Source organism: Macaca fascicularis, chromosome 20 (genome assembly GCF_037993035.2).
Source record: "Macaca fascicularis isolate 582-1 chromosome 20, T2T-MFA8v1.1".
Classification (NCBI taxonomy): domain Eukaryota; kingdom Metazoa; phylum Chordata; class Mammalia; order Primates; family Cercopithecidae; genus Macaca; species Macaca fascicularis.
In genome coordinates this window covers 43,021,669-43,045,004 of record NC_088394.1, presented here as the reverse complement: position 1 = coordinate 43,045,004, position 23,336 = coordinate 43,021,669, and the positions used below count along the sequence as shown (strand labels likewise).

General features: G+C 37.2%; 1 protein-coding gene and 1 non-coding gene across 19 annotated transcripts in view; both read left to right on the top strand.

Annotated features, from left to right (window-relative positions):
• The window catches only part of NETO2 (neuropilin and tolloid like 2), a 63,802-nt gene that overhangs the window by 19,396 nt on the left and 21,070 nt on the right, over positions 1-23,336 (top strand). For 10 of the 18 annotated variants that reach the window (XR_012428703.1, XR_012428702.1, XM_015442735.4 and 7 more), the window contains exons 5-7: positions 1,461-1,505; positions 1,589-1,716; positions 14,623-14,851. Coding sequence is in view for 16 of the 18 variants with exons in the window: in XM_015442735.4 (XP_015298221.1) it covers positions 1,461-1,505; positions 1,589-1,716; positions 14,623-14,851 (402 nt within the window). In the remaining 2 variants the exon portion in view is untranslated. Of the gene's footprint in view, positions 1-1,460; positions 1,506-1,588; positions 1,717-13,695; positions 13,737-14,622; positions 14,852-23,336 lie in introns of those variants that run through there. The other 8 variants (XM_005591843.5, XM_015442732.4, XM_074026738.1 and 5 more) reach the window with 4 other exon arrangements.
• Positions 3,345-3,451, top strand: LOC123570736 (small nucleolar RNA U13). The gene has a single exon (XR_006694985.2). It is a non-coding gene; the product is annotated as a small nucleolar RNA U13 (small nucleolar RNA).

Below are 23,336 nucleotides of genomic sequence, written 5' to 3'. Positions count from 1 at the left end.
GATAATGACAATATCCTAGATTTCTGGAATACATGTGAACTAGTTCTGATTAATTTGCCAGACAGTTCCTGTGATTCCCCTCCGCCATGCTGTTTAAGATTTCAATTTCTCTTTGACATTTCTCTGCAAAAGAGCCGAAACGTCTGTTGTCCTCTTTTAGCAAGGACAAGTTTTGTTTATAAAGTTCAAAAAGAACAGTTGCTAAAATATATTCTACATAAGCTAATAATTTTTTTCCTCTTTTTAAAATATGTAATTTGATGACTTCCTAAAGTGTCTGGAATTAAAGACAACAGTTTTAACAGGAATTGAGTCTCTAGTTGTACACAATTAAATTGTGAATTGAAATAGATTTTCCAGGCCAAGTGCGGTGGCTCACACCTGTAATCCCAGCACTTTGAGAGGCCAAGGTGGGTGGATCACGAGGTCAGGAGTTTGAGACCAGCCTGACCAACATAGTGAAACCGTGTCTCTACTAAAAATATGAAAAAGTAGCTGGGCGTGGTGGTGGGCACCTGTAATCCCAGCTACTTGGGAGGCTGAGGCAGGAGAATCGCTTGAACCCGGGAGGCAGAGGTTGCAGTGAGCAGAGATCAAGCCATTGCACTCCAGCCTGGGCAACAGTGTGAAACTCTATCTCAAAAAAAAAAACAAAACCAAAAATAAAGAAATAGATTTTCCAGAAATCTGAGACATTTTAGACTACTCAGCAATTTTTTTTTTATTCTGGCAGTTGGATATATACACAGGTTCTATCTGAACTTTAAAATAATTGTTTAAAGATACCTGTGTTTGTAATTTCTAAAAATTTATTTTTATTGTGGTAAAATATCCATAACAAAATTTACCCTTTAACCTTTTTTTTTTTTTTTTTTTTAAAGACTCATTTTGTCACCTAGGCTGGAGGGCAATGGCGCTCTCTCTGCTCACTGCATTCTCAACCTCCTGGGCTCAAAAGTTCCTCCCAGGTCAGCTTCCCAAGTTGCTGGGACTACAGGCATGAGCCACCATGCCCAGCTCTGTGTAACCATTTTTAAGTGTGTAATTCAGTGGCATTAAGTACATTCACAGTATTACGCAAGCATCACCACCATCCATGCCAAAGTTTAAAGACAAATTTTAACATGCTTCAGGAGAAGGGAACTTCATTCCTTTTTAAGGCCGAATAATATTCTATTATATTGTATATGTGATGTTCTGTTTACCTGTTCAGCTCTGATAGCTGATGTGAGTTTTCAAGTAGCATAAATAAATTATTCACTATGGAATCAAAAATATAAATGTGATTAAATAAATGTCGATCCTGTAAGTGAGCTCATAAATGAGCAATGATGTGTCGTTTTCATCAATGAAAGCTTCTCTTAGCTTGCTATGAAATGGAGCATTAGATGTAATGTAAGACATCAAAGCTTAAAGTAACTATCTCAGTACCAATGACTTTCTTCTTTTTTCTGTTGCAGATCCAGATTTTACTTACCTAGGAGGTATTTTAAATCCCATTCCAGGTTTAGTATATTACCACTTGTTCCTCTTGGCATTTTTGATCAGTCTTATGTTCCTTTGAACACCTTTCATGTATTCCTTCTAGATTGTCAGTTTGAGCTCTCGGGAGCTGATGGAATAGTGCGCTCTAGTCAGGTAGAACAAGAGGAGAAAACAAAACCAGGCCAAGCCGTTGATTGCATCTGGACCATTAAAGCCACTCCAAAAGCTAAGGTATTATTATGTGTTGAGTCTCTTCAGAGAAGAATATCATGATAAGGCATGATTTGCAAAATATGTTATTTTGGTTTGTGAAAATATTTATTGACTACATAAACTGATATTGCAACTTTTTAAAAATGTATTTTATTTCGCTTTATTGGCACCTACTAAGATCCCAGCATTATTATAGTTAAATAAACTGGAATATAGTTAAATTCAGGAATATTACATGTATATTAAGATTCTCAATTATAAAAGATTAAGATTCTTAAGACCTGTCAGTTCCCAATTGGTAGGTGTGCATATTGATCAGCAGGATTATAGATTCATTAACATCTTTATGAGGAAAATAGGCCACAAGAGGTGAAAGTGTGTTCTCAGAAGTTACAGAGTTGGTCGTAGCAATCTAAAAACGAAACCCAAATGTGTCAAGTCTGTTCTTACCCTGCTGTCCTCCGCTCCTCATGGGGCGCTTTTATTGGAAAGAACTGCAGGGAAGGATGTTTTTAAATAACTCCAACAGATTGAGATTGGATACTGACTACTTCTGCATTTAATTTATACTTCTAGGAATATCAACAGAGTTAAAATTATATTTAATGTGTATTATGTAAAAAGAGGGAAAAGAGGAGAGAGGGTGGGAAAACATACCTCTCAAGAATCATGAAAATCAGATTTAAAGATTGGGTAATATGATAGATAAAGTAACCTGAAAACCCATCTGCTAGAAGACACATGGAAACATTGGGTAAAATATGACAAATAATTCTTTTAAAAGCATATGTGTAAGCTCCAGGAAGGAGAAAAAGAGGGTAATGCTTATGGGTGAGAAATGAAGAGACAGAACTATAAATTAATAAATTGAAATTGATGTTACAAATGCCCCTGCCTGATTTTCATAACCTGTTATGGCACAGGGGTAGACATACTGAGAGCTTCCTTTTAATTCCCATACTGAGAAAAGAAGAGTCCGGGGGTTCACATGGCCTTTATGAGACTCACGTGAAGCTGGAGCCCTCAAAGGGTGGCAACTCACATGAAAGCATAGATTAGAAAAAATGTTTCACTGCCACATGCTGATGACAAAGAAGCTTGTTTTTCTGGGTTTAGTCTCAGGGTGAGGTTGGGGGTGAGGCTGGGGTCCCCCCTAGCTTTATACTTAGAAACCCTGCCTTTATTAGGGTTTGAGAAATGGATTTACATTCCCTGCTCAACCCAGGAGTCACTAAGTCCAAAAACTAACAAAATGGTCCTGGGTGCATTAAACCTTTGAGTCACCTGGCAAAAATAAATCTAAAAGTCACCAAGAAAGCTGCAGGGTTGGCATGGATGAAACACTGCTGCAGGTCAGCTCACAGCCCCCAGATTCTGAAACCCCTATGCTCACAGCCCACCATGGGTATGAGTTCACCAACATAACAAACAGGAAGGAGTTCCTTAGATCCCCAAGAACTTGAGTGTTTCACATATCCTCCAAGAAGGAAACAGAGATGAGAAAGAAAAATGACCACGTCCATTTTTAAAATAACCAAATAGGAGGTCTATAAGTTAAAAGTGGCTATTAGAAAGATGTATCTGAGGAAATTACCCAGAGCGTATTGCTGGAAGAGGTGGCAGTTTATTAGGATTTTCCATAACTGATACTCTGTAGTGTGTAAGTAAGCCTGATGCCCAGGTCTTCACGCACACACGTGATGTGCGCCTCCCTCCAGCCTTGTTACCATGTCAGCACATTGCCTATCTGATGTGAAAAGGAAAAAAAAGAAAATTTCAAGAACTGATAAAAAGCATGACACAGGGTGACTCCCAAGCAGGAAAAAAAAATTTAAGTGACACTGACATTGTACCCCACAGACAAGGAGAAAAGTTTTTAAACAACAGAGAAAATAGTCTACAAAAGGATACTATTAAGATTGACACCAGAATTATCAATAGCAAAATAGAAGCCCGAGACAATAGAATAATGTCTTCATAGTGTTAAGAGTGTTCATTGTCATTTAAGACTGAAGGCAGTGGCGGGGATGATTAATGAGTACAAAAGTATAATTAGATAGAATTAATACCTGGTATTTGATAGCACAACAGAGTGACTACAGTCAACAATTTATTGTACAGTTTAAGCGTAATTGGGTCATTTGTAACACATGATAAATACTTGAGATGATGGATCCCCCATTTATCCTGATGTAATTATGTACTGTATGCCTATATCATGATATCTCAGGCACCCCATAAATACATATATCTATTATATACCTGTAAAAATAAAAAATAAAAGAATGAGGGCAAAATGAAGGTGTTTCTCTGCAAAATAATACATGAATTAAATGCTACAGTTAAAATCCAAATATATCTTGTTTACAGGATAATTACAGGAAGTTTTGAAAATACAAAACTAGGAAAGAAATAACAGACAAATGTCAAAAAAGAGCTGATGTAACTATTAAAACAGAAATCAGTAATGTCACTATCTCACTAGATAAATCTCAGGTATTAATGTAGCCTTAAAATGCACAAAACATAGATTGCTGATTGTCAAGGAAAATCGACAAATCCACAACACAGTCGGTAATTTTTTTTTTTTTACTTCTTAGTAATTCACAGGTCAAGCATACACAAAGTTAATATGGCTCAAAAGATTTAAATAACACAGTATATGCTTAATGGACATGGTATCTTGCTCCCAACATCCAGAGAATAGGCATTCTCTACTAGCATTCATAAAACATTTATCAAAACAGATACACGTGGTTAGCTAACAAAGGAAGTCTGAACGTATATGCAGAGCATCCTATGACAAAAATGCAATTAAACCAAGAATCAGCAACCAAAGATTACTTTAAAACTCCATATGTTTGGAAATATAATAATATACCACTTAGTAATTTGTAAGACACAGAAGAAATCAGTGTGAAAATTTGAATACATTTAAAATGCATTAATGAAAATACTACATATAAAAAAACTGTGGGGTACAGCTAAAACCGTACTTTGAGAAAAAAGACTGAAATTTAGTTAAGACTCCAGAAGTTAAAAGAAAAATCCAAAGAAAGGGCAATCATAAAACAGAAATTTTTTTTAAAAATGAAGATACAAAAAGAATAAATCAGTGAGGCCTGACATGGGCTCTTTGTAAAAGGTAACAACAGGCAGACTTCTGCCAAGATTGATCTAGAAAAAAAAGACATAAATAGTCCAGGCACAGTGGCTCATGCCTGTAATCCCAGCACTTTGGGAGGCAGTGGCGTGCGGATCACGAGGTCAGGAGATCAAGACCATCCTGGTGGCGTGCGGATCACAAGGTCAGGAGATCAAGACGGGTTTAGTGAACTCCGTCTCTACTAAAAGTACAAAAAATTATCTGGGCATGATGGCGGGCACCTGTAGTTCCCAGCTACTGGGGAGGCTAAGGCAGGAGAATGGCGTGAACCCAGGAGGCGGAGCTTGCAGTGAGCCGAGTTCATGCCACTGCACTCCAGGCTGGGCAACAGTGCAAGACTCTGTCTCAAAAAAAAAGAAAAAGGAAAAAAAAGACATAAATAATATTAGAAATGGAAAAGTTATAAATCAGCTACAGCAAGGCTTTAAAACTATTATGAGACAAATCAACTAGAAAGTAGACCTGCCGAACAAGAGAGGAAAGAAACTGTGTTTCTTTAATAAATAAATGACAATGAGGGGGAAAGGAAAAACAAGAATCTATAGATTGAAAGAGATATAAAAGTCAAGTGAACTTACTGATTCAGACAAACTGTAAATGGAGGGAACTGATGACATTAAGAGGCGTGTAGAAGTTTGAACACTGGTATTTAATATTAAGTTATTCATTTGTTTGATTTGATAATAGGATAAAGGTTATTTTTTAAGTGGCTTTAGTGATACAGAAATGTTTACAGATGTAATGATTTAACGTCTGAGATTTGTCTCTAGTATGTAAGAGTTAGAAGTGAGGAAAGACAGATAAAATAAGATTGGCTAGGTTATAATTACTGAAGTTGGAAGCTGGATACACAGATATATTTTGTCTGTTTTTGCATATTTTGAAATTTTAATAAATGTTTTAGACTATCATAAGAGAATATTATAAATAATGATTTGTCAGTAGATTTGTAAAGGGTATAAATGGTGATGTTTGGAGAGTATGGAGGGAATCCCTGTTTTTTTCTCCCTTAATCAGAATTCACAACAGGTTAGGAGACTAAAATTCTAAGGAACACTTGTCTTTCTGGCCAGAGGAACTAGACACAAGAGACCATGTTGTCATCTGGAGAATATGAAGGAAGTCTTGGAGAGGAGAGAGCTAGAGCAGGGAAGCACTAATGCAGGCTTTCCTTCTGAGGTGCCTGCGTGTGGAACAGATCCAGGGAAACGTGGCAGCAGTGTTAGGAACCACGTTACAGTATAAACCACCTCTAAGTTCCTGAGTGGGTCACACACTGGGCAAGCCTACCCAGCACAGCAAGGTCTTTGAACATTGGGACCACCACCCAAACAAAGAGACACAGAATTTGCAGTCTGAACGCAACTTAGTTGTCTGCAGAACCAAAACAAATAACAAAAAACGACATCCTCCAGGGATTTTTAACAGGATCCAAGTCACACAGCATAATATTTAAAATGTCCAAGATACAATGAAAAATTACAGAGAACTAGGAAAATCTGGTTAATTTTTAATGAAAGGCAATCAATAGATCCCAACCCTAACCCAAATATTAAGAACTATCCAAAAATATTTTTTTAATTTAAAAAAATGTTTTTAATAGAAATGGGGTCTCACAGTGTTGCCTAGGCTGGTCTCAAACTCCTGAGCTCAAGTGATCCTCCTGCCTCAGCCTTCCAAAGTGCTAGGATTACAGGTGTTAGCCACCATGCCCAGCCAGAATTATCAAAAATTCTAAAGCAATGATAGAACCATGCTTCATGAGATAGCAGTAAACACTCTCAGAGTAGGAAAATAGGACTCAGCAGAGAAATAAAATAATTTTTTACGTGAAAAATTTAGAAGTAAAAGAAAAATCTGAATTTTTAACAAATAATCACTGTATGGGCTCAATAGAAAAATGGAGAAAATAGAAAGTCACTGAACCTGAAGATGAGTCAGTAGAAATTATCCAATCTGAAGTACAGAGGAGAAAAGATTGAAAACAAAGTAATTGAAAACTGTCCATGGGACAGTTTCAAAGGGCCTAACATTTGTGGTGTTTTAAGTCCTAGCGGGAGAAGATTGGCACAGAATAAATATTTGAAGAAAATTGCTAAAAAGCCCCAAACTTGATGAAGGACATATATCTAGAGATTTAAGGAGCTCGGTGAACACCAAATAGGATAAACAAAAAAAGCAATACCTGCACACATCAAAATCAAATTACTTGAAATCAAAAATTGAGATCTTGAGGTCTACCAGAGAAAAATGATGCATCTTGTATAAGGGAGCAGTGATTTGAATGACTATTTTTTCTCTTTAGAAATGATGGAAGCCAAAGGTAGTGGATCAGAATCTTCACATGCTCGGATGGGCAGTAAGGGGAACTGTGAAGTCCAAATTTTATACCCTGCAAAACTTCTTTCAAGAATGATAAAACTAAGAGAATTTATCACCTATGCACTCGCTATAAAGGAAGTTATTTAGATAAAATAAATGATACTAGAAAAAATCTTGAAACTTCATGACTAAAGGGAAACGAATGGTAAATATCTGGGTAAATTTCAACTATTTTACCAGTATCAGGAATGAAAGAGAGGATATCACTACAGACCCTACCAATGTTAAAAGGAGTAAGAAAATACAGGGAACAGCTCTATGCCAGAAAATCAGATGACTTTGATGAAATGGGTAAATCTCTTGAGCTACACAACTGCCCAAACATATCCCAGTAGAAATACACAACCCAAATCATCCTATGCTTATTCAAAAATGAATTAATAAACATCTTCTAACAAAGAAAACTCTAGGTCTAGATGGGTTCACTGGCAAATTGTACCAAACATTCAAGGAAGATATAATGCCAATTCTTTAGTATCGTCCAGGAAATGAAAGAGCAGGGAACATTTCTAAACTTACTTTGTAAGACAAGCATTACCCTGGTACCAACAGACAAAGAGATATTATAAGGAAACTATTGATCACTATTCGTCAAGAAAATAGATGCAAAAATTTCAATAAAATATTAGCAAATCTAATTCAGCAATATAAAAAAATACATAATAGTAAAGCGTGGTTTATCTCAGGAATGCAAGTCTGGTTCAACATTTGAAAAATCAATGTAATTCACTATAAAGACTAAAGAAAACTGTGATTGTCTCCATTCATTAAAATTCAACACCCATTCATGATAAAAAGCCTCAGAAACATAGGAACAGATGGGACTTCCATAACCTGATGAAAGGTATCTACAAATACCTACCAGCTAAACCAGGCACAATGGCAAGCACCCATAGTTCCAGTTATTAAAGAGGCTGACACAAGAGGATTGAGAATCGCTTGAGCTCAGGAGTTCAAGGCCAGCCTGGACATCATAGTAAGACCCTGTCTCTTAGAAAAAAAAAAAAAAAGAAGCAGCAGAAAACCCTACAGCTGACACCATACTTAATGGTGAAAACCTGAATTCTTTCCCCTTCAAAATCAGTAGCAAGCTAAGTCCTATTCAATGTTATACTAGAAGTTGTAGCCAGTACAAAAAGGCATACAGACTGAAAAAGAAGAAATCAGTCTTTTTGAAGATATCATTGTCTATATAAAAATTTCCATAGCATCTAAAAAGCTCCTGGAACAAATATATCAGATTAGCAAGATTGCAGGATGGAACACCAGTATACAAAAATCAATTGCAGGTCAGGCACTGTGACTCCCGCCTGTAATCCCAGCACTTTGGGAGGCCAAGGCAGGCGGATCACTTGGTTCAAGACCAGCCTGGGCAACCTGACGAAACCCAGCCTCTATAAAAAAACAAAATGTTTTATTTATATATATATATATATATATAAATTAGCCGGGCATGGTGGCTGCACCTGTAGTCCCAGTTACCCAGGAGGCTGAGGCGGGAGGATCACTTCAGCCAAGGAGGCGGAGGCTGCAGTGAGCCAAGAGCACACCACTGCACTCCAGCCTGGACAACAAACTGAGACCCTGTCTCAAGAAAAAAAAAATCAATTGAATTTGTACATACTAGCAATGAAAATTGGAGTTCAAAATTAAGAAAACAGTATCATTTAAAATATTACTCCACCAAAAAAAAATGTGTAACATCTGTAAACTGAAAACTTAGAAGACCATAATGAAAATATTCAGAGATGACCTAAATAAATAGATACACTGTGTCAATGTATTTATAGACCCCCAGTAGTGCTAAAATGTCAGTTCTTATGAAAATGATCTACACAGATGAATACAATTTCAATCAAAATCACAGCTATATTTTTTGTAAGGATTGACAAACTGATTCTAGAACATAATGGAAAAGCAAGGGATTACAGAAGCCAAAATTATTCTGAAAAAGAACAAACATGGAAGACTCATTACCTGATTTCAAGACTTACTGTGAAGCTTCAGTAACCAAGACTGTGGTACTGACAAAGGACAGACACACAGATCAATGGAATAGGATAGTCCAGAGATTAGATTTATGCAAATATGGTTCATTGATTTTTTTGACATTGAAAGGAAATTGAGTGGAGAAAGGATAGTCTTTAACAGATGGTGCTGGAACAATTGGACCTCCATATTCAAAGAAAAAAAAAATGAACCCTCACCTACACCCAACACTGTATTTAAAAATTAACTCAAAATAAATCATGGACATAGATGTAAAATTATAAAACATTTAGAGGAGAATATATGAAAAGAATCTTACTGGGTTAGACAAAGAGTTCTTAGATGCAACACCAAAAGAGTATCCATAAAAGAAAAATTTAGGCTGGGCACGGTGGCTCACACCTGTAGTCTCAGAACTTTGGGAGGTTGAGGCGGGCGGATCTCAAGGTCAGGAGATTGAGATCATCCTGGCTAACATGGTAAAACCCCATCTCTACTAAAAATACAAAAAATTAGCTGGGTGTGGTGGCGGGCACCTGTAGTCCCAGCTCCTCGGGAGGCTGAGGCAGTAAGTAGAATGGCGTGAACCCAGGAGGTGGAGCTTGTAGTGAGCCGAGATCGCGCCACTGCACTCCAGCCTGGGCAACAGAGCAGGACTCCATCTCAGAAAAGAAAAAAAAAAAGAAAAATGTATAAATTGGACTAATGAAAAAGCTTTTTTATGTGAAAGACACTGTTGAGTGGGGGAAAAAAAAAGCCACTGACTGGGAGAAAAAAAAATCACCTATGAAAAGATATCTTTCATCCAGAACTCAAAACTCAACAATAAGAACAAAACCCAATTACAAAACAGATTTTAACAGATACTTCACCACAGAAGATTTAATCATTACAAAAATGCAAATTCAAACCACAATGAGATGGCACTATTCTCTGTTAGAATAACTGTAATTTAGAAAAATCACTCAGTGCTGGGAACTCTGTAGAGCAGCTGAAACTCTGATAAATTCCTGGTAGGAGTGCAAAATGATAGAACCGCTCTGGGAAACAGGTTGGTGGTTTCCTATAAAGTTACTGTGTGACTCAGCAGTCTCTTCTGGATGGGTACCCGGGAGAAATGAAAGCTTATGTTCATGGAAAAAACCTGTGTGTAAATATTCATAACAACTTTATCTGTAATAACCAAAAACTAGAAATGTTTCAAGTGTTCTTTAGCTTTTGAAAGAATAGGCCAGGTGCGGTGGTTCACACCTATAGTTCCAGCACTTTGGGAGGCTGAGGCGGGGGGATCACTTGGGGTCAGGAGTTCAAGACCATCCTGGCTAACATGGTAAAACCCCGTCTCTAATAAAAATACAAAAAATTAGCCGGGCCTGGTGGCAGGTGCCTGTAATCCCAACTACTTGGGAGGCTGAGGCAGGAGAATTGCTTGAACCCTGGAGGTGGAGGTTGCAGTGAGCCCAGATCACACTACTGCACTCCAGCCTGGATGATGAGCAAAAATTCCATCTCAAAAAATAAAAAAATAAATAAACTGTGGTACATCCATATAGTAAAATCTAGTCAACAATAAAAAGGGACAAACTATAGCTACATTAACTCCAGATGCATCATGCTAAATGAAATAATCTAGACTCTAAGGATACATGCTGTGTGATTTCATTTATATGAAATTCTAGAAAAAGTGAACTACAGGACAAAGAACAGATCATTGCTTACCGGGGATGAAGACTGGAGATGGGTTTTGACTGCACAGTAACAGCACAGGAGAATTTGAGTGAGTTGTGGAACTGTTCTTGAAGTGTCAGCAAGGACTGAGTAGTGGATTGAGTAAAGCAAGCAGACTCAAAGAATTTGCTTTAGAAGTATAAATTGTCTCGTTAGAATTCAACTATAAAGAGAAAAAATATATATAAATTGGTACAACCACTTTGGCGAGCTATTTCACATGTGCTCTGGTAAAGCTGAAAATAGTCACATGCTACCACACAAGTATACTTCTAGATTTATACCCAAATGAAATTGTCATACCTATGCATAATGAGAAGACAACAATGTTTACGGCAATATTAGCTAATTATAAAAGTAGAAGCAAGCTAAATGCCCAATAGGAGAATGGATACACAGTGATTTATTTCTATTATTGGTATGAGGTTTTAAAATATATGGAACAATACAACATATTTTTATAGATATGTAAGTATGAAAATATTAAATGTGCATTAAATAAGTGAAGTTAAACAATATTTATTAGATCTCCTTACTCTAAATTGAAATATTCCATGAAAAGATAATTCCATATTCACAAATTTTTTAGGGGTATTACCTGGAATATTGACTATAAAAGAATGTTGTATTGCTTTTAATAAAAGTAAATCAGTTATTTAAAGTTAAAAAAATTATACAGTTGACATGGGAATTGGATCAAATTTTAAAATTTTAAATGTTTAAATGTGTAAATAGGCCAGGCACAGTGGCTCATGCTTATAAACCCAGCACTTTGGGAGGCTGAGACAGGTGGATCACTTGAGGTCAAGAGTTCAAAACCAGCCTAGGCAACATAGCAAAACCCCATCTCTACTAAAAATACAAAAAATTAGCCAGGCATGGTGGTGCACGCCTGTAGTCCCAACTACTCAGGAGTCTGAGGCACAAGAATCTCTTGAATCTGGGGGATGGAGGCTGCAGTGAGAGCCGTGATCATGCCACTGAACTCCAGCATGGGAGACAGAGACTCTGGCTAAAAAAAAGGAAACAAAAAAAAAGTGTAAATAGATGGTTTTATTTAAGAAATCTAAATTAAATGTTAAAGGTCACCATAACCCTTGAATACTAAATGTGAGAAACTAGTTAATGGGTGATGTTTAAGAAAAATATCCATTTATAAATATGAAAAGGAAGCCAGTCACGGTGGCCCATGCCTGCAGTGCCAGCACTTTAGGAGGCCAAAGCAGGAGGATCACTTGAGCCCGGGAGTTCAAGACCAGCCTAGACAATACGGCAAGACCCTGTCTCTCTTTTTTAAATTAAAATATATTTAAAAAATAAATATACAAAAGAAGGCATTGGTGTTTAAGAGTATACATTAGTGTTTTAGTCCACTTTTATCAGTGGCCTTTTCATGATAGTAGCTTTCTGGGGATTTCATTTCTGTTGGGGTCTTCAGGGGCTCCAATAAATAGCATCCCGTTTCTCTGCTGGAGTGCTGAACCAATTGAGAAATAAAAGTGTCAGCATGTAGGGAGTCGGAAAAGCCTCTTTACCATAGTGAAAGCTAGGATAGAGAGAGCAACGCAGAGAGATGATCTAATTAGTGTTGCCAACTCCTTACCCACCAGTTCTACCTCTCACCGAAGTCTAGAACAGCCCATTCCACTCCAGGGAAAGTTCACATCTGCAGAGCAGACCGGCCTACCCAGTCCCACTTCCTATGGGGGGAGGGAGAAAGAAACCAAACTCCCACCATCCAGGTAACTTGCCCTGCCTCCCTGGGTAGGATACAGGGATAGAGTAAGAGGTCACTTACTTGATAAAAGATGCAAGTAAAAGATCCCTTCTCATGCAATCTGGAGTAAAAGAAAAGTAGTTTATGCTCTTCTCTCAACATTTCAATTTGTCAGATTTACGTTATGAATATTTCCCAAAAATTTGTTGAATTAAACAATTTAATATTTACAATAGAAAAGTGCTATGATTTATAATTTATCTTCATGTTTTTTAAGAAATATGTCTTTGAAGAGCATTTACTATAGCCTTATATAATACTGTATTTATTTGGATTAAAAGAAAAGCAGAGAGTAAATATAAATACTTGAGACAGCTTGATTATTTTACTGATACTTCTACCAAGTCATAATTTTACAAGCCTAGTCACTTTCTCATTGCCTGCCATGAGCAAGAATTATGCTGGATGAAACTGAGCCAGTGACCTTCCATTGGAAGACATCACAGTCTAGTGGAAAAGGGAAGTTATTACAGCATTAGTGCTCCCTACCACAGAGTGTGAGCAGAGGGTTTGGGTTATATAAGTGATGGAAAACTAATGAGAACTGATGATGTATTTAAGAAAACATATTGCTTCTATGTTAAAATACATGCATGAAGAGTTTGTAAAGTTTTTGAACTGGAAATCCCATTTCATTACCAATTTTCCACCACTCTCACGGAAGTGGTGAACCAGTCATTTCAAAGAAACCAAAATTATGTAGTCAAAATTTAATTCTTTAAGCTGTATTTTGTAAGTTGTTCTCTCTTAGTGTTATGCCATCAAGGTATTTGGTGGAGTGGGGGAGAATATATGACATAACATTTTTGTTTTATTAATCCCTTTGAATTAAAGGGTAGGGGTGGCATACTGCTCCCTCAGAGTAATAGCTAGGAAGTGAATACTCGTTAGATGTCTTGAATGGCAATTCAGAGGTAATCTTTATTTACTCACTCAAATTTTATTTTAATCGTAGAGTCACATATGAGCGACTAGAGCCCAAACAGGGAACACTGTGTGAGTATGTAAAGCACCTCATGGAATGGGAAGGACGCACATTTAGAGTCAGACCAACCTGGGTTTAATCCTTGCCACCGAATAACAGATTCATCTCTGCCCACAAAAAAAACGTGATACCTACTTCATTAGGCTCTTCTGGAGAGTAATGTTTAAAATCCAAGTTCACAATGTAAGAGAAATTGTCAAACAACAATGGATCGAGAGTGTTTAGCAAATAACTTAGTACCATTTAGCTATAAAATTTGAATGGGGGGATGCTAACAGAGCTTCCTTTGATAGTACAGTTGATGTCTGCCTGTCTGAAAATGCAGATATTGTTAAGAGGTGAAATCATAAAGCAACCATGTAGAACAGTAGGATATTGTGTAAATAAATAATACGACATCTGGGAATAGGTATGGCTAAGAATACAGATAAAAACATTTTTATATGATACAGCTAAAGTAGGATGTGTATATCTTACAATCAAACACAGGTTTTTTAAATGTGCAGAAAAACTGAAAAGAAATTCACCAATCACATGCATTGTTGGAATAATAGAATTATGAGTGATTATTTTCTTTTCTCCCCTGTCCAGTACCATGAGATTGCTTTTATAATGAGAAAAATGTGAGATAGTTATGCCTTGTGAACAAAAAGTTTCTTCTCTTTATAGACAAAACACAAAGTAAGTTCCTTAATGCTTGGTTCCATTATTAAGACAACCAAAGAAACAGATCATTAATCTTAGTTCCTCTAACTATTAGGCATCAGCCATTTATCTATTATGGTTTTCTGTCAGCTGTTATTATTTGGTGTACCATGTTGTCTGTGGAAAATAGAAATGGAAAAATTCAAATTAATGTATCTTTTTAAAAGCAGTGTTTTTGTGTTAATACTACAGATTTATTTGAGGTTCCTAGATTATCAAATGGAGCACTCAAATGAATGCAAGAGAAACTTCGTTGCAGTCTATGATGGAAGCAGTTCTATTGAAAACCTGAAGGCCAAGTTTTGCAGCACTGTGGCCAATGATGTAATGCTTAAAACAGGAATTGGAGTGATTCGAATGTGGGCAGATGAAGGTAGTCGGCTTAGCAGGTTTCGAATGCTCTTTACTTCTTTTGTGGAGCGTAAGTAAATAATTCCTATAGTATTGAGATCTTTTACATATTGTTCACTCATTCGCAATGCACGCAGCATTTACTTTTTAAAAATATTTATTTTAGGATGTATTTTTTTGTTTTATTATAGCTCTTTTTAATGCAAGAATATTAAATTTAAAATGTTTTAAATTTTATTTAATTTTTGGAGATGGGGTCTTGATTTGTTGCCCAGGCTGGCCTTAAACTCCTGGGCTCAAGCGATCCTCTGCTTCACCCTCCCAGGTAGCTGGGACTACAGGCACATGGCACTATACCAGACAGCATTTACTTTTGACAAAAATATGCAAGTCACAAGGTAGAAGCAACTGTATCTTGGTCCCTGTTCTCTTGGAATGGGTTGTCATGGGTGAAAAAACCATGTTAGCATATCAATTGGAACACTCATTATAAAGGTATAAACAAGTGGTAGAGATTGCAGACAGGGAAGACTTACACTTTCTCTCAAGATTTTCTAACTTAGTAGTAGTATTAATTTAGCTTGGTGAATAGTTATGAATCCATGAAACTATGGTCATCAAAGATTTAGATATGCCATAGATCTTTTTCTTTTTAAATAACTTTAAACTTACAGAACATTATAAAAATGATAGAGTTCCCTATGTGCCATTCATTCAGATTCCCCTAATGCCAACATCTCTCAAAGCCGGAGTAAAACTGAAAATTAACACAGATAACACTATTATTAACTAAGCTATAGACCTAATTCCAGTATCTCTAGTTTTGCCATGAAGGTCCTCTTTATGATCCAGTTTCCCATATTGCTTTTAGTTGTCAAGTATCCTTAGCCTTCTCCATCTGTGACAGTTACTCTGTCTGTGTCTTTCCTTGGCACACTGTCAAGAGTACTAGCCAGTGTAGTAGAACGTCCATCAGTTTGAGTTTGTCTAATGTTTCCTAGGGATTCCACCGAGGCTGTGTATTTCTGTCAGGAATACCACAGAAACTGTGGTGCTCTTCTAACTACATCATGTCAGTGAAACAGGGGTACATGGTATCATTTTGTCTTATTGCTGGTAATGTTAGCTTTGATCACTTCCTTAAGGTGCTGCCAGTTTTCTTCACTAAAAAGTTGCTATTTTTTTTCTTGTCTAATTAATAAGTCTCTTTGAGTCTATGCCGACATCTCCTCACCCACTAATTTTAGCATCCATTGTTGGCTTCTGCCTGTAACAGTTACTACTGCAGGGTTTACCTGATCATGATTTTCTGTTTCCATCATTCCTTCTGTATACGTTAATTAGCATTCTGCTGTGAGAAAAACTATCCCTTTTCCTCACTTATTCAGTTATTAATAATTACATCAGTATGGGCTTATGGATATTTTATTTTATTCTGTTGTTATAATATTAATAATATTATTATTATGACCAGGCATCGTGGCTCACGCCTGTAATCCCAGCACTTTGGGAAGCCGAGGCAGCAGATCACTTGAGGTCAGGAGTTCGAGACCAGCCTCGGCAATGTGGTGAAACCCCCGTCTCTACTAAAAATACAAAAATTAGCTGGGCATAGTGGCAGGTGCCTATAGTCCCAGCTACTCAGGAGCCTGAGGTGGGAAAATCACCTGAGCCCAGGAGGTCAAGGCTGCAGTGAGCTAAGGTCACACCACTGCACTCCAGCCTGGGTGACCAGAGTGAGAATGTCTCAAAAAAAGTTATTTTTCTATGATAGTAACATTATTTTGTTGCTCAAAACCCAAGCTTCAGCCATTGGAAGCTCCTTCAGTTTGCCTCCTGTGTCCTCTCAACGTACCCAATTAATAGTTTTTTAATTATTTTCTTACTTTATGGCAATTCTGGATGAACCAGGCTCAACTTGTGTTTTCTCTGACCCAACCCTAGATCAACCGTATTTCCAAGGAGCCCTTTCTTCATCTTACAGAGAGAAACCTGACTAACTTATCTAAAATGGATTAATTTGTTTAATCCTAATATACACAAAAAGTAACTTCACAATTGCTAATCCATATCCCTTTGAGAAATTTCCTAACAAAGTACCTTATGTACAGTTCTTTTTGTGTTTAGTTTTACTGTCAAGGTACTGTTTTCCAGTTACTCAGGCTAGTGGTTTATATTTCATTTTGTGCCCCCACATCATGGTTTCTATACATTGTTTTTATGTGGGGGTTCTGGGAACATAACTGTTGTTCCTAGAGAGCCCACATCCCAAGAGGGACACTTGGAAGTGTCCTTGACTCCTTCATTCTCTGCCTTCCATTTCTACCCTCTCTCTGGATTTCTTTTTGCACAAATGAGCAGATACATGTGTATTTTCTTATGTGACATTTTTTCTTACTTGAAGGACAGCATTATTCTTTTACACTTTATTTTTTCAACTTAAAAGTATGTCCTGGTCAGGTGCAGTGGCTCACACCTGTAATCCCAGCACTTTGGGAGGCCAAGGTGGGCGGATCACTTGAGGTCAGGAGTTTGAGACCAGGCTGGGCAACGTGGAGAAACTCCGTCTCTGCTAAAAATACAAAAATTAGTAGGGCATGGTAGCATGCGCCTATAATTCCAGCTACTGGGGAGGGTGAGGCATGAAAATCACTTGAAACCAGGAGGTGGAGGTTGCAATGAGCTGAGATCAGGCCATTGCACTCTCCAGTCTGTATGACAGAGTGAGACCCTGTCTCAAAAAAAAAAAAAAAAAGTATATCCTGGAAACCATTCCATATCAATTCATAGAGCACATTTTTATTTTATAGCTGCATAGTAGAGCATTGTATATACCAACTTTATTTTATCTTCTACTTATGTTGGGCATATAGGTTATTCCCAGTATTTGCAGTTATAAACAAGCTGCAGTGAATAATGTTATGTGTATGTCTTTCTGTATTGTTGGAGACATGTCATCTGGATAAATTCCTGGTAGAGGGATTGTTTGGTTAAAAAAAGTTGTGTAGTTTTGTTAGATATTGCCAAATACCCTTGCAGGAGGGTTGTAGCTTTTTTTTTTTCAATTGCGGCAAAATATACATGGTATAAAATTTACCCTCAGTCACTTTTAAATGTACAAATCAGTGGCATTAAGTATATGCTCATTGTTGCGCAACCATCACCACTTTGTCTGGAGCATTTTTATCATCCCAAACTGAAACTCTATACCCATGAAACAGTTCCTTCCCGTTTTTTTCTCTCTCCCTACGCTGGTAACCTCTGTTCTACTTTCTGTCTCTATGAATTTCCGTATTCTAGGTAACTCATAGTAGAATCATATAATATTTGTCCTTTTATATCTGGCTTACTTCGCTTAGCATAAGGATTTCAAGGTTCATCCATGAAATCTTTTCATGGTTCATCCATGTGGTCATATGTATCAGAATTTTATTCTTTTTTTAAGGCTAAATATTCCATAAGTAAATGCCACATTTTCTTTATGCATTCATTCATCTGTTGATGGATGCTTGATTGTTTCTACCTTTGGGTTATGATGAGTAATGCTGCTGTGTAGAATTGTTGGATCATATGGCAAATCTGTGTTTAAGTTTTTGAGGAACCAGCAAACTTTTCCACAGTCGCTGCACCATTTTATTTACACACCGACCAGCAGCACACAGAGGGTTCCGGTTTATCCACATCTTCACCAATACCTGTTATTTTTGGTACTTTTGGATAATAGCCATCCTAATATGTGTAAAGTAGCATCTCATTGAGGTTTTGATTTGCCTAACGATTGGTGATGTTGAGCATTTTTCCATGGGCTTCTTGGCTATTCATGTATCTTCTTTGCAGAAAGGTCTCTTCACGTCCTTTGCCCGCTTTTGAATTTTTTTTTAAGTTGTAGACGTTCTCTGCATATTCTGGATATTCGTCCCTTATTGTGTGTGTGATTAGCAGATTTTTGCATTCTGTTTGTTGCCTTTTCACTCCCTTGATACAGTGTCCTTTCACGTACAAAAGTTTTTAATTTTGATGAAGCCCAATGTAATGTGGTTTTTGTTGTTGCTTGTGGTGTGATACTCCAAGAAATCACTGTCAAAACCAATGTCATGAAGCTTTTCTCATACGTTTTCTTCTGAGAGTTTTATAGTTTTAGCTTTTGTAATACGTTTAGGTCTTTGATCTATCTGGAGTTAATTTTTGTATATAGTGTAAGTTAAGGCTCCAACTTCATTCTTTTTCATGTGGATATCCAGCTTTCCCAGGATCATTTTTTGAAAACACTGTCCTTTCCCATTGAATGGTCTTGACACCCCTGTCAAAAATCAATTAGACCTGGGCACAGTGGCATGAAATGTGAATGAACCATGAATAGCCAATCTGTAGTCCCAGCTATACAGGAAGCTAAGGCAGGAGGATTGCTTGAGTCCAGGAGTTTGAGACCAGCCTGGGCAGGAGTTCAAGACCAGCCTGGTCAACATAGCAAAACCCCATCTCTGTTTTTCTTTAAAAAAAAAAAAAAAAAAAAAAAGACCGGACACAGTGGCTCATGCCTGTAATCCCAGCACTTTGGGAGGCCCAGGTGGGTGGAACACCTGAGATCAGGAGTTTGATACTAGCCTGGCCAACATGACAAAACCCCATCTCGACTAAAAATACAAAATTTAGTCAGGCGTGGTAGCACACGCCTGTAATCCTAGCTTCTCGGGAGCCTGAGGCAGGACAATCGCTTGAACCTGGGAGGTAGAGGTCACGGTGAGCCGAGATTGCGCCACTGCACTCCAGCCTGGGCAACAGAACTAGACTCCGTAAAAAAAAAAAAAAAATTATGTGAAGATTTGTTTCTGGCCTCTCAATTCCATTGGTCTATATGCCTGTTGTTATGCCAGTAGTAATTGTTTTGATTACTGTAAATTTGTAATAAGTTTTGAAATCAGGACGTGTGAATCTTCCAACTTTTTTCTTGTTTTTCAAAATTGGATTGGCTATTCATGGTTCATTCACATTTCATGAATTTTAGGATGACTTTTTCTATTTCTGCAGAAACACTGTTGGGATTTTCAAAGGGATCATTTTAAATCTGTGGCTCACTTTGAATAATATTGTCATCTTAACTGTATGAAGTCTTCCCATTCATGAACACAGGATGTATATTCCCAATGATTTTTCATCTTTAATTCATTCAGCAATGTTTTGTAGTTTTCAGCATACAAGTGTTTTGCCTCCTTGGTTAAATTTATTCCTAATATTTTATTCTTTTTAATGCTATTATACTGGAATTATTTTCTTAACTTCCTTTTCTAATTGTTAATTGGCAGCATTTAGAAATGCAACGGATTTGTGTATGTGGGTTTTGCATCCAGCAACTTTGTTGACTTACTTTATTAGCTCTAACAGGGGTGTGGGTGGGTGTGATCTTTAGGGTTTTCTGCATGTAAGAATGTGTTATTTGTGAACAGAGAAAATCTTACATCTTCCTTTCCAATTTGGATACCTTTCATTTTATTTTCTTGCCTAATTGCTCCAACCAGAACTTCCAGTATATATTCAATAGAAGTGAAATTGGGTATCTGTCTTATTCTTGATCTCAGTGGAGCTCTGTCCTTCACTACTGATTATGATGGTAGCTCTGAGTTTCTCATATATGGCCTTTGTCATGTGAAGGAAGTTTTTTTTTTTTTCTATTCATAGTTAATTGAATGTTCTTATCATGAAAGGCTGTTGAATTTTGTCAAATGCTTTTTTAAAAATTCATTGAGCTGATCATGTAGTTTTTTTCCCTTACTGTAAATGTGATGTATTAAATTGGTAGGCTTTTGTATATTGAACCACTCATGCATTCTGGGAACAAATCCCACTTGTTCTTGGTGTATAATCGTTTTATATGTTGCTGAATTCTGAAGTAGTAATTTTCTTGAGGATTTTTATGTTAACATTCGTAAGGGATATTGGTCTTTAGTTTTTTGTGTGTACCTTTTCTAGCTTTGGTATCAGAGTAATTCTGGCCTCATAGAATGAGTAACTAGTGTTCTGGCCTCATAGAATGAGTAACTAGTGTTTGTTCTTCAACTTTTTCAAAGAGTTTGAGGATTAGTGTTAACTTTTTTTATTATTATGATACTTGAAGTTCTGGGATACATGTGCAGAGCGTGCAGGTTTGTTACATAAGTATACACCTGCCATGCTGGTTTGCTGCATCCATCAACCCATCATCTATATTTCTCCTAATACTATCCCTCCCCTAGGCCCCCACCCCCCAACAGGCCCCAGTGTGTGATGTTCCCTCCCCTCCCTGTGTCCATGTGTTCTTATACTTCAACTCCCACTTAGGAGTGAGAGCAGGCAGTGTTTGGTTTTGTTCCTGTGTTAGTTTGCTGAGAATGATGGTTTCCCACTTCATCCATGTCCCTGCAAAGGACATGAACTCATCCTTTTTTATGGCTGCCTAGTATTCCATGGTATATATGTGCCACATTTTCTTTATCCAATCTATCATTAATGGGCATTTGGGTTGATTCCAAGTCTTTGCTATTATGAATAGTGCTGCAATAAACATACGTGTGCATGTGTCTTTATAGTAGAATGATTTATAATCCTTTGGGTATATATCCAGTAATTAGATTGCTGAGTCAAATGGTATTTCTAGTTCTAGATCCTTGAGGAGTCTCCACACTCTTCCACAATGGTTGAACTAATTTACACTCCCACCAACAGTGTAAAAGCGCTGTTTCTCCACATCCTCTCCAGCATCTGTTGTTTTCTGACTTTTTAGTGGTAGCCATTCTAACTGGTGTGAGATGGTATGTCATTGTGGTTTTGATTTGCATTTCTCTAATGACCAGTGATTATGAGCTTTTTTTCATATCTTTGTTGGCTGCATAAATGTCTTCTTTTGAGAAGTGTCTGTTCATATCCTTCACCTACTTTTTGATGGGATTGATTTTTTTTTCTTGTAAACTTGTTTTAAGTTCCTTGTAGATTCTGGATATTAGTCCTTTGTCAGATGGATAGATTGCAAAAATTTTCCCCCATTCTGTAGGTTGCCTGTTCACTGTGGTAATAGTTTCTTTTGCTGTGCAAAAGCTCTTTAGTTTAGTTAGATCCATTTGTCAATTTTGGCTTCTGTTGCCATTGCTTTTGGTGTTTTAGTCATGAAGCCTTTGCCCATGCCTATCTCCTGAATGGTATTGCCTAGGTTTTCTTCTAGGGTTTTTATGGTTTTAGGTCTTAGGTTTAAGTCTTTAGTCTATCTTGAGTTAATTTTTGTATAAGGTCCAGTTTCTGGAAGGGGTCCAGTTTGAGTTTTCTGCATATGGCTAGCCAGATTTCCCAATACCATTAAACAGGGAATCCTTTCCCCATTGCTTGTTTTTGTCAGATTTGTCAAAGATCAGATGGTTGTAGATACATGGCGTTATTTCTGAGGCCTCTATTCTGTTCCATTGGTCTATATATCTGTTTTGGTACCAATAACTTGCTGTTTTGGTTACTGTAGCCTTGTAGTATAGTTCGAAGTCAGGAAGCATGATGCCTCCAGCTTTGTTCTTTTTGCTTAGGATTGTCTTGACTATACAGGCTCCATTTTGGTTCCATACGAAATTTAAACTAGTTTTTTCTAATTCTGTGAAGAAAGTCAAATGGTAACTTGATGGGGATAGCATTGAATCTATAAATTACTTTGGGCAGTATGGCTATTTTCACGATATTGATTCTTCCTATCCATGAGCATGGAATGTTTTTCCATTTGTTTGTGTCCTCTCTTATTTCCTTGAGCAGTGGTTTATAGTTCCCCTTGAAGAGGTCTTTCACATCCCTTGTAAGTTGTATTCCTAGGTATTTTATTCTCTTTTTAGCAATTGTGAATGGGAGTTCATTCATGATTTGGCTCTCTGTCTGTACCCCTGTTGGTCTATAGGAATGCTTGTGATTTTTGCACATTGATTTGTATCCTGAGACTTTGCTGAAGTTGCTTATCAGCTTAAGGAGATTTTGGGCTGAGACAATGGGGTTTTCTAAATATACAATCATGTCATTTGCAAACAGAGACAATTTAACTTCCTGTTTGAATATCCTTTATTTCTTTATCTTGCCTAATTGCCCTGGCCAGAACCTCCAATACCATGTTGAATAGGAGTGGTGAGAGAGGGTATCCTTGTCTTGTTCCAGTTTTCAAAGGAAATGCTTCCAGCTTTTGCCCATTCAGTGTGATATTGGCTGTGGGGTTCTCATAAATCACTCTAATGATTTTGAGATACATTCCATCAATACCTGGTTTATTGACAGTTTTTAGCATGAAGGAGTGTTGAATTTTGTAGAAGGCCTTTTCTGCATCTATTGAGATAATAATGTGGTTTTTCTCATTGGGTCTGTTTATGTGATTGATTCGCGTATGCTGAACCAGCCTTGCATCCGAGGGATGAAGCTGACTTGATTGTGGTAGATAAGGTTTTTGATGTGCTGCTGGATTTAATTTGCCAGAATTTTACTGAGGGTTTTCACCTCAACGTTCATCAGGGATATTGGCCTGAAATTTTCTTTTTTGTTGTGTCTCTGCCAGGTTTTGTTACCAG